The following is a 12208-nucleotide window of genomic DNA, read 5'->3' as shown; positions in this document are numbered from 1 at the left end:
CCCGGCTATATCGAACCCGCAAAAAAACGCCTATCAGTTCGATATAGAGCATAATTCGATATAAGCCTGCTAAATAATTGGATGCCATAAAAGCACATACCATTCATAAAATCACTTTATTGACGAAACTAGCTTAGTTTCACATAAATTAGTCCTGCATTTTCTTCTGCTTGGGCAATTTCGCTGCCTGCGATGCACGTACTTCCCCACGTTGTCTAAGGAGTCGGAGCAGCTTAGGCCGCAACCTTCCGCATTCGCGCAGAAGCACCGGACTAATGCGAGTGCACCAATCACTTCGGAGGATGTGGGCAAAGTACCGTAGTTGCTTTCCTCAACGTGCCTACTTTCATTTGTGCTCGGTACGATGTCGGCGATGTAGTCTTCGTTTCCGGGCTCTACCGTCGTCACGACACCATCATCTGCACTCACAAACTCGTCCACCATTGATTCGGATGTCCCGGAAATTTTGACAGCTCGCTCCAAACTTCGGCAACACCGGCAACGGCTTCGTCGCATTCATCAGAATTTACAGTGATCACCGAGCACGCCGAAACCGGCATGTATGAAGAACGCCTCGTACACGGCCGTGCGTACGCGTCGGGCGCCATGGGCACCGGGTTGCGAGTCTGGCCACTTCAGCCCTAATCGTGCTGAGAGTGCTCCTCGGAATCTTGCACGCTGCGGGGACATCGCGTTCGACGCGATTTATGATTTCGATCTTCATGACGAAAGGCGAATTCTGCCGCTTCATCACGGCAACACTGCGGGAGAAGGCCCACGAGGTGCAAACACGATAAACCAGAGAAGCAGCCAGACAACTCGCACACTCGCCATCTTGCACGAAGAGCGCACAAGAGCCTCTGATTGGCTGTCTGAGCAAGCGCTGTAGGCGGGCCAGGATCATTTTTTGCTGGGGAGTGTCGATTGATAGTGATCTAACGAAAGGAAGGACGCTTGATTCTGCAATCCGTGAGGGAGCACGGCGAAGCGTCGTCAGGGGAGAGGGAGTGGGAAGTGAAAGATGATAGAGAAAGAGGGAGGATAATAGACTTCACTATGCGCGACAGGGGGAGTGTCGATGGCTCGCCTGAACAGCCTGAGGCAGGGCAGTCACGGTAGGGAGAGCGGTTGGATGGAGCCACGCCGCCAAGTTTCCCCGCTACCGCGAGGGAAAGCCAACTTCTGGGGGCACTTTACCGCCGCTTGACGTTCGATATATCGGGAGTCACTGCAATATTTGTTCGATGTAAGCGTAATTTTTGCTATATATACTCATTGTAACTATACTGTGACCAGAAATTGTTCGATATATAGAATAATTCGATGTAAACGGGTTCGATATAGTCGGGTTCGACTGTACTGCATTGCAAGAAAACCTGAGAAACCATCACAGCGGCACAACTAGTAGCCCCAGCAGACGCAGACCCAAACCTCCTCGCTGAAACGTGGGAGGCTGCGATCTCCAAGCCTGACCTGGTCGACCAGCGCGAACTCGTCGCCCGGGCCCGGAGGGCGATCCAAGCCAGAGGGTTTCTGGAATAAGGGACCCTCCCACCTCGACTGACAAGTCACTGCTTCAAATAAAGGTTTCATTCTCTCTCTCTCTTTTGCAAATCTTTATGAAAGATAATTAAATGAAGCTTGCATAAAATTTGAAAGGAGGAGGTAAATGAAAACTGACCTTATATTTGAAATAAGCATATAACATTACATATATGTACATACAAGTTTTGAGCACTATATCTCAAAAAATAAAGAAATTTTTGGTCTAGAACCTACCTCCCCCATTAACGTGTGTTTTCCTTAAAGGGCAACTACAGCAATTTTTTCCATGTTCACTGGATCTTCATAAAATTCTGAATATATTATCTCTTTTGCACTCCGATTATCTGTGCCAAAATACACTGCTGCAAGTCATTTAGTTTTCCTGAAAACAAATTTTAAAGCTTGGTTGTGTTCCTGACTCATGACTTTCTACTGGCCACCCTGTGTTTGTGACGTCAGAGACTGCACCGCCGCTGTCATTGAAATCGTCACTTAAATTTCCGCTGTCTACTTGTGAAACTCTGTAAAAGCTCCCCATGTCATCAGGAAACATCATCAGCTTTGCTTCTTTGATGTTAGCGCCACGTGTACTACGTGCTTAGCACATGTTCTATGTGTTTACATTATGGTAGTGCAGGATCTGACATCATAGACTCATCGTGATGTTACACGAAGCAGCTACCCATTTAGGTATGTTGTTTATTGGTTATTTAAAATTATTGATGAATTTCTAAGCAAACTGAAGCACCCTACTGGTCACAGGACTGTCAATGCCATTTGAAAATGAAAATACCCTAATATGGTTAAAAAAACGCCGGAGTTGCCCTTTAACTAGGGCTTGCAGTTTATTTAAATGTCTTTCAGTACCTATAAGCTTCAGATTTTGATTGAACTATAGAGCTATGGATCTGAAAATTTTTTTGCAACAAACATTTTCTTCATTGCACAAGTATTTTGAATAAAAAAACATTTACCAATTTGCCATGAAATACTTGTACGCACATCTGACCTTTTTTGAATGTCCATCTAATGCATGATTACATATACAGCATCGCACCGCACACAATTTTAAAAATCTGTCTTATGAGAACTTCAGCTTAAAACCATCACAAAGGCTAAGAAAAGCTAAATGAAAATCCGCAACCAGTTCAGTTTAGTAGAGCTACTACCGAGTTTTTAAGACTAACACCAAAACACTATGTAAAAAATATGGACGAAAGTTGTGCGAAAAGCAGTAAAAAGCCTCTAGAAACTTGACAAAATGGCCTTGATATTTCATATCGAATTTGCTATACATTACAGTTGCCAAGGAAATGATGCGTGGCAAGTGCAAAACCCACCCTGTCCTATATATTGTCATTATTTAGTTATGACCAAACCATGCAAACGTACCTTGTTTTTCTGAAGAAAAGCATCATCTATCACCCAGGGTGCATCCCTCAGAACCTCGTCAACATAACGACAGTGGCGCACAGCTTCATACCGTTCAGCATCATTCATCACTGTCCTTCCTTTCATTGTGTGCGTGAGATGATCACTGTTCACTGCAAGAGCGAATGCAATATGCAAGTGTAACACAAAAAAAATACACCCCAGAAAAATCTGAGACTTTTCACACTTGGGCATGGACAAGAGGTAATGAACAACCGTACAATAAAGGCTGTTGGGATTGCCGAGGTACCATCAACATATAGTTTAATGACGCATCAGTAGCTGCCACATGGCAATGCTGTGTTGACAAACTACAAGACTAGTCACATGATTTTCTACACATCTCAAAGCAAATGTGACCCAGGTTTGTAAGGCAATGCCAGGAAAAGTCAGCATAGCGATTGCCAAGGGCCAAAGGTAATTGGCCAGTGCTCAATAAAAACTGCTGGTAGTGCGGACAAGTTTATGTAGTGTTGACTTCATTTCACACTCTGCACAGTCAGTCCTGGTCTATAAAAGTTCACTTATAGTGTTTCATTCATGCTAATGGCTCTCGCTGCTACTTCTTAATAGTGATGGATACCTGACCCTACAAAGAAGCCAAGGCACTCCCGAAATAGACTGAAGGGAGAACTCCAGTGCTACTGGAGTAACTCATGGAAAGTCCACGACAATACCGAGAGGCACCCCTTCAATCTGAAAGCATGCAGCTTGTATGCAGCAACAGACATGTACTACTGTCCACAGCACCACATAATTGCAAGCAGGGCATGCCTGCAAAGCGAGCCCTCCAGGTAGAGGTGTTTACTGAGAACCATATGATTCTTGATTAATCCCCCACAGTGGCTATGCACCACTCCAAGAAGGCAACCAAATCTATGCGCCTCGATCAATGCAGAGCGATGTCACAATGCTCCAATAAAGTACAGGAGATAAGCACAAGAGAAAATCTACTGCCACCAGTCGATGCCCAAAGCATGAATTCTGTGTTCACTTGGACAAGAAGCCGCGGTGCAGTGGCCAGAGTGCTCAAGTTGAAAACTCAATATTTTTGGGCTCGATCCAAGTCCTAAATATATTTTTTTCACAGTTTCTTTCCTTTTTCTTTTTTTGTTCATTCCCTTCCACAGCCAGCCACTCGTTGGCTGCTCAAAGAACAGCAGTTTGTGGCTATTTTTCATAGATGGCAGTACACTGCAGACTATGTTTTAGTTGTTTTGAGTTTGGAGTGATCGTCATTACTTGCAGTCATCTTTCAATGAAATACAACTGTCATGGCTGGCAGCAGTTTTAGTGCAGTTGTAGCCACAGCTTCACAGTGAGCAGCAGATTATTAAAGACTAGGCTTGGGCGAATATTCTATATTTTAAAATATTTGATTGAATATTATGCTATTCAATACAGTCGATCCCGGATATTCGAACTCGAAGGGGATCGCGAAATAGTTCGATATATTGATAATTTAAAATATAAAATATGCATGTCAAAAGCTTCTCTAACAACTCCACACATCTCAAGGCAGTTTACCGATGTCGTGACTAACGGTAACTTACCGATCTGTGCCTCCAAGGCGTGTAAAAAAAAAAAACGCAGCGCGGTGACCAGAGCACTTTATTTCGGAAGAAAAAATCTGACTTTTGCTTGCTTTTTCTTCTGCACCATCAAGTTCATTAAACTGTCCTCAAGCTTGTTGACAGTGTCCAAATGAGAAAGGGCAGCGCCTTCCATTGTGCCACAACAGCAGCGAATGACGCTGAAAGCTGATGCAAGTTCAGCTGCAGTGCATGGTCCTCTTCGTCGGAACTTTATCCGCTGCTCGAGTCTACGTCCTCGTCACCCATGATGTCAGCCACAATCTCCGCATCAGCGCAATCTGCTACAGCTTGCACGCCGTCGTCAGCACCATTCGTCGACACTGCCTGGGATGGCGCCTGGGAATGCCGAGAGCTCGCGAAATTCGCTGTCCAGGCATCCAGCGTCGTTTTCACTGTCCAGACATCCGTTGTCTGCAGCTACTACAAAGCCTGCTTTGCGGCCGACGACTTTTTCTTGCCAGTCTCCACCCGTCGAATGATGTCCGCCTTTGTTGAAAAATCCAAATTCTTGCGTTTTTTCGCGGCCATGGCTCCGGAACACGGGCACCTGCGGTTAGCGTAGCTTCTCCCTCCCGCATCCCTTTCATACCCAATCACACTCCAAGTGCTCCTTGTCACGTGCCTTTTACCCACATGCCCCTTTCTCAGATTGCGGGGCGGCGCGCATGAGATCGCGGGAACATCGCGAGATCTTCATGAGGAGAAGCGCACTTGCGGGGGGTAGGATGCAATGGGAGAAGCGCACTTGCTGGGGCACAGCTAAGCACGGAGTTCGATACATCGATATGCCGGTGCACGGGAGTTCTATATATGCAAACAATAGCGCTATACTTTTGCATGGGATTCCCAAGGGGATTTTGCAACTGTTCGATATAGGCAATAATTCTATATATCCGGGTTTGACTGTATATGTTTTGGCTCTAATTTAAGTACTTGAAGTTTTCGATGTATTCACAATAAATTAATATACATTTTCCTACGTACAACAGCCTGAAAAAAAAAAAAAAAAGATTGCACACATAACCTGCAAAAATAACTGCCCAGAATGCCTAAACCCTACTACATTAGGAGTCTTAATTTATCTGTTTCACAGTGCATGTGGGGCAGTGCTGTTAGAAGCGTACTGCACACATCTGATAGGGTGTAAGCATGAGCGGCGACAGCCCAGCGCATTGTGGGTAGCGCGCCATGTTGGTGCACTGTGCAGTAAGGCGAAGTGCGTACTGCCGCACAACTGCATGTAGAATAAATGGTGTCATGTGCTGCTGTTTGTTGCAGCTACCGTTCAGAAGTAAAAGACGATAAGCTAAAGGTGAAGCATCAGAAATGTGAGCTTTAGAATTCCCAAGGTGGGAATTCGCACATGAGTGCAATGAGACCAGAAAACTTTCTGAACAGCGATGCCCTGATGGATCTCCCATATAACTACAAGGCAGGAACTTGCTGTGAATCCAGACAAGTGCTGGGTCTGTTCTTGACGCTTATCAGGTACTTAAACCGTCGGTGATTTGACTATGCTGCATGCAAGCGTGTCAGATCACGGTCCTGAACACTTCTCACTGCGATTTTAAGGGCAAGACGGTATGCGCGCATTAAGCATATTCTTTACATAAAGTCAGTGTAAGTATCATTTTTGCTGAAGTTGCGGAATGCACTGCAAGGGCTGAGCTTTCGCCCAAGCGGCTGGTCGCATGAGCCATGGCTGAAGCAAGTAGCAGTCAACACAGTGATCATCATCACACTGCTAAACAAACATTTTAGAATTTGCGCTTTGCATTTCTTCACAACTAAGGCCAGTATTTCTTTTTTTCTTCAATTCAGGCTAACCACTTCCAAATTACTGTTGACCACTCCACAGCGAGTGCATTCAGTCTACATCACATCTGTTGTGACGGAGCGCTTGTCAGGATTTCAGTCATTGAAGAGGTCTTTCAGGTGGCCTACAACATGAGAATGCAGTAATGAAGAGTTTTGTCCCCATGCTACGTTACCAGATTAAAAACTATGCAGCGATACATGCTAACTAGAAGCAATATTTACGATGAGTGAACGTCAACAAGATCTTAATTCTGTGTGTACTGGCTTGCCTCTAAAATTGCAGTGAAAGATGTGCATTACTGCGATCCAACAATGCGACCAACATTAATGCGACACATTACCACGATCCAACATGGTGCGCTACCCGCAATGTGCTGGGTCATCACCACTTGTGCATACACCCTATAAGTGGCAACATAAACACACCAACACCACTGCTCCCTGCCGCAGGCGGCATGAAGTGAGCGTCATGTTTCACTCTGGCAGCAGCCTATTCCAGCATCGCCCACCAGCTCGATTTCGTTTTGGCTTCCTGTCGCTGTCTGAAAGCACTACGCAATAACAAAAAGAAAATGTGCGTCTCAGGTGGCTCAGGCCCAGCAGCTTGACGTTGGCGTCTCATGCTGCAAACTATTAGCGCAGAGCGGGCACATCAAAACTTCCCACCAAAGTTCCCTGCTCGAAGAAGCTGCTGACATCAGGCTAAATTCAAGAAGCGCAAACATAAGTTTGCCGAAGCTGCAATAATGCAAATGCAGGGCTTGCTATGCATCGGCGTCTTGATTCACACAACCATTCACATTATGTAGATGTAAAGTACAGTTGAGTCTGTCAAATCTTTAATTACTTTGAGTTGTATGTTTTCCAGGTAAGTACGTTTATTTTTTTTTTATTTTTTCAAAAGGTCATGAATGAGATTTTACTGTATTCACTTCGAAATTATTTAACACTAAATATAACTATTCACTTTGACTTCACTTCCAACCAAAAAATTGATATTCACACAAGCCTATCAAAGACATTAAATTCCAATTTCTAGAGGAACACAAGCATGGTGATAAGTTTTGTGGGAATATGCTTGCAGCCACAGCGTTCAGTAACTAGCACGGAGCTGCCAACCTGTCAACTACAAAATTCGTAAAATCTACCAGACACCACACCGAGACCTTACGAGGGGTGGGTAGAGAGCATGCACTTTTATTTAAATGCTTACCCTGATATACGCTTTTTAAGGGACCCATACACACTGCAGTAACAAGGATTTACCTTTGCACACAGCACACAAACAGCACCAAACGTGGAACAGCAGACTGACAAACAACAGACTGCTGATGATTTCACCAGTGCCAGGAACTTACCTGTATAAACTTACTCGAAGCCAATACTGCCCCTCTTATGTCCTTTCACCATCAAGAGACTTCCAACAAAGTGTTCGGTGACCAACAAGCTAAACTTTATCATGAACAGGATTTATTTTTCATAAAACTGGCCGCAACTTGACTCAGCTCTTGGGGAATCCGTACAGCCGCTGCCAATATGCTTGAATGTCTGAGCAGGTGCAGATATCAATAGGGTACCACAAACAAATTTGTCTTTGCCTTGTCTTTATGCAATGCAACTTGCTCACCGAAACCATTGCTGTCGATTATAACATGCTTTATAGTTTATCATATTTCTGCACATATGACACACCAGCTTGACGCAAGATCGTAAATGAGCCCAAATTTGTAACCATTACAGAAAATTAGGGAGAGTTGGCAGGTATGCTATTGAACGATTCCCAACTTTTCTCTTGGATGAGAAAACTATTGCATGTGGTGACAGCATGAAAAAAGAATTGTACTACATGGCAGAAATATAACTAAAATTAAGCATTTCACAAACAGTCTCCTAAATAAAGAATAAGGAACTGGAAACAAAATGAATTTTTTGTTGGCCACAATGGTGTGTGCATCAGAAACTATGCCAATAGGTGCTGGGTTAACTACCAAGTGCATGAATTACCTTGCAATTCTTGTATTTATGATCCTCACAAACTAGCAATACATTATAGCATTGCACAATTTCTTCCTGCAATGCTTAAGCTTTCTAGCAAAACGGGCAGAATAGTAATGCATAGTGCAACAAGTTTCAGGGCAGATATCTTACAGCGGTTGCAAGGATTCCTATCAAGTGGGCATGTACTACACCAAAAATAATTTAGTTCATTAAAAAGCTTATTCCCAGCTATTGCACAACTTCCGATGTCAACAACTTCTATGGATTATGACCAACAAAAGTTACTTTGTTAACATTTAGTGCAACACATATTTCTTCCTCTAAGTCTAAAGCAACATGCTACGTGCATCACGAAAGGTACTACCTACCGCCAACAATGAGATAGACATTTGGGAAGGCGGATTTCGCTTGCATTAGTTGCCTTGCATGGCCTTGGTGGAACAAATCGTAGATACCGTCGGCATACACCCTAATTGGCCGAGGCGCTGAAAAAGCAAGAAAGTGCACATAATTTTAACATATACCAGTCCATTAGCAGCTGCTTGCATTGAAGGAATGTCACAACAGTGAGTGTGAGCAGGAAAGCCACATATAAGCCCTTACAAATTGTTACACTGTATACAAAAGCCAAAGCCCCAAAGGCTTCTCTGCACCAGAACAAATGTGCCGTCACACACAGGTGGTAAGTAAAAAAGAAAGTTGCAGTTCCCTCCGTACTATCAATGTGTCACTGATAGCTAATGCATTATTATGTGCAGCAAAGCTCGTGTCGTCTGGTGTCTCACCATGTTCACTAAACATTTGCAGCAGCACACAAACTACTGACTTTGCTAAACCAAGACTTTTGCTGCCATCTCTTTCTTATGTGGTCTTTCACTTACTGCTACAAGCTTCACTCCACTACTTTCATCTTGTAGCTGGTTTACTATTATATTGAGCCCCACAGCATGCACCACAGCGACCACTGGCTCATGATTCAATGCTTCTTAGTGCTTATATTTCGCCAATGTCATGACGGTTGGAGCTTCAGCTCTGGAACACCCCATTATTGCAATTACTATGTTGTCTTGAAATTAAGTGCATCCTTTGTTTTGAAGCCGGAAGAGCCTTGATTAAGGCCCGAGTCTCCAGCACCTCTTTGATTAGTGTTACCATACTACTACGAAATGCCTTTATGAGCGCCCAACTTCCCCAAAATTAACCTTGAAAACGAGAGAGTTACCCCAACACACGATCATGTCGTGGTAAGTTTTAGTGTCTTCCACTGCCAGGCTAGCTACGCTCAGCACAAGCTTTTTTGAAAAGACACCGGGTGTAACAGGAACATTGCAACGACAACGATAAATGCGCTCGCAAGTTGTAAAGAAGACTTTAAATGTATACACTGAAAAACAAACAACTCATGTTGCACAAACATACCAAGAGAAAATGTACACAGAGCAGTTGGCAAGGCACACTAACAAATCTATGTCAATTCAAACCTGCCACAAAACAAGCACTGGGTTAAGTTCCCTGAGCAGGGTCACATGTTGGGCTGACTTTTTGTGAGAAAAAAGGCAAAAAGTTGACATGCAATGGCTGCTGTGTGATGTAGTGCTCCCTCCTGGTTTATTTTGTTCCTAAATGCATGGAAGACAAGCCTGCTTAGCAAACCTTCCATGATGTGGCCTTCACTGAGATGGTGTTTACTTTTGAGACATTTCTCTTGAATATTTGTTTTCCAAGTCTATGAATCTCACAGAATATGCGAGATATGCGAGCAGTACTCGATGCATCCGCACCAGTACTGCTATCAACCCTGTTGTGTGGTGCACAAGATGAGCTAGACGGAAAACTGTTGGTGTTTTTGGTGTTTATCAGTGCCCAATGCAAGAAGAGTAAAACCTCAACACAATTACTTTATTTTTTTGCTGATCTTAGTTCTACAGAACACCACATACTTTATTTTGCGTGATTTAGAGGGAAAAGGTAATTTTGCTTTGCAGTTTTAACTTGATGCTCTCAAGGAAGGTCACCAAGCAGCAGTTGATCAAAATTCAATCAGCTTCATTTATATTGATGTAACATCCTAACGCCTCACATCAACAGATCTAAGACTACTTTTATCAACAAAAGAAATTTACAAGGGGCAGGAGATGTTGTGGAAGTAAATCTTCAGTGGACAGAATTAACGACACCCAAAGTGGTTAATTTGCTTGGGTGGGGAGGTGAGTAAAAAGAAGTGGAAGAAATCTAGAGACTAGAAGGAAGCATCGCATGAAAAGATTCAGGCATGTTCATAATGATAAAAAGAGCACATGGAAACTGCAACAAAACATGTGAGAATTAACGTTATTGCAAGCGACCGTTTCTAGTCTCCTTGCACGATCACATCAATTTCATAATTTCTTCCGTCTGCAATACCAAGCCCAAAAAATTGCAGGAGAGATGAAGGTTGAGTGAAGCATATTGTGTCCAAATTTGTTAATGCACAGCTCGAAACATATTTTCATAATACACCAGATAATTTGAGTGATGTACTTGTTCATACAGTACAATGTGGCAGGTAACTTTTGTGGCTCTTAAGCATACTTGCCTAATGTGTCATTATGTGCACACAATTCATCTTTAGGCTAGCAAACTTCCAGATGCATCACTTAATTTTTCAGGGGAGCTTCACCACACCAGTAACACCTATGAACACAAATAAACACAAATTTTCATAGCATTTAACAATTCCTGAAGAGTGAATTGATTTATGGAGTGGAATATCCCGTAGCCACATTGTGGCTATTAAAGTGCTGTAGCGGGAAGGTTACGTAAAAAGTGACAGCCTGGTGCTCTTTAACCCTTTAAGCGTCAATTTACCTTCTGAAAAACGTACCAAAATTGCCAATTTTTTTTTAAGCAGTCATAATTTTTTCCATGCAATTCTGATTCTGAAAATATATTACATCATTGATTTCTGTTAAGAATTCACATGGAAATTAAAAAAGAAAAAAAAAACTGCTGTTGAGGGCGGCTTTCCCTCAATGGATGCAGTGGTAATGGAGCATTGGTGTCTCCAAACTTCCTTTGTTGACCAGTACATCCCAACTTGAAGTTTGCTGACAATACCCTGCAATATTATCAGCTCAAGGAAGACCATGATCTCACCATGGTCTACCGGCTTCCATGTAGAACCCCAAGCAGCAAAGTATGCTACCACATAATGGTTCGTCTCGGTGATGATTAGGTCAATGATGTTAAAATACATCACGAGTCAAAAAATACATGAAACCAGCCGAGAATGTCATTCTTGTAAGTGGACCGCCACAATATTCGGGGCACTCAAGAGAATGGAAACCGCGGAGGCACAAGTGGTGGGCTATCGGTGTTCACGCGCTGCCATACACATGCACTGCTCAGTATGTCACCGTCGTCATCACCGTCGCTCTCCTCGTCACCTGAAGCAATATCCAGGGTAAAGACAACGTCAGAGTCACTGTCGGACACAAAACTCCATGTAGTCACTAACACTGCTTTCTGTACTGCTCCAAGAAGCACCTCTTGGAGCATCGCCGTCACTGGCATTCTTCTTGCGAAGCGCCATTATGAAATGACTGTTGCCATGCTTAAACATGCGTGAAAGGCACGAAATGCGATTTTCATAGACAACTACCACCATCTAGGCTTGAGAATTGCAAGCAATTGACGACCTTGATACGTCTTTGGCGGCGGAAGGAGCAGAAAATTGGGCCGGAGGAGTGTGACTCATCGTTTCCGATATTGTACAGCTCGGGGTTGGCGGCTAAAGGGTTAATGTGCACTCAATGATTAGTACATGGGTATTTCACATACTA

General features: G+C 43.5%; 1 protein-coding gene across 9 annotated transcripts in view; it reads right to left on the bottom strand.

Moving 5' to 3' along the window:
- LOC142572644 (choline-phosphate cytidylyltransferase A-like) overlaps positions 1–12208 on the bottom strand; it is a 57521-nt gene that overhangs the window by 36425 nt on the left and 8888 nt on the right. For all 9 annotated transcript variants that reach the window (XM_075681906.1, XM_075681904.1, XM_075681910.1 and 6 more), the window contains exons 4-5: positions 8756–8872; positions 2938–3089 (exon numbers count right to left, since the gene is read on the bottom strand). In XM_075681906.1, coding sequence (XP_075538021.1) covers positions 2938–3089; positions 8756–8872 — 269 coding nt within the window. The remainder of the gene's footprint in view (positions 1–2937; positions 3090–8755; positions 8873–12208) is intronic.

The sequence above is a fragment of the Dermacentor variabilis genome, chromosome 2 (genome assembly GCF_050947875.1).
Source record: "Dermacentor variabilis isolate Ectoservices chromosome 2, ASM5094787v1, whole genome shotgun sequence".
In the NCBI taxonomy this organism is placed as follows: Eukaryota; Metazoa; Arthropoda; class Arachnida; order Ixodida; family Ixodidae; genus Dermacentor; species Dermacentor variabilis.
Note: the sequence above shows the minus strand (reverse complement) of the source record. Positions and strands in the feature narration are given on the sequence as shown.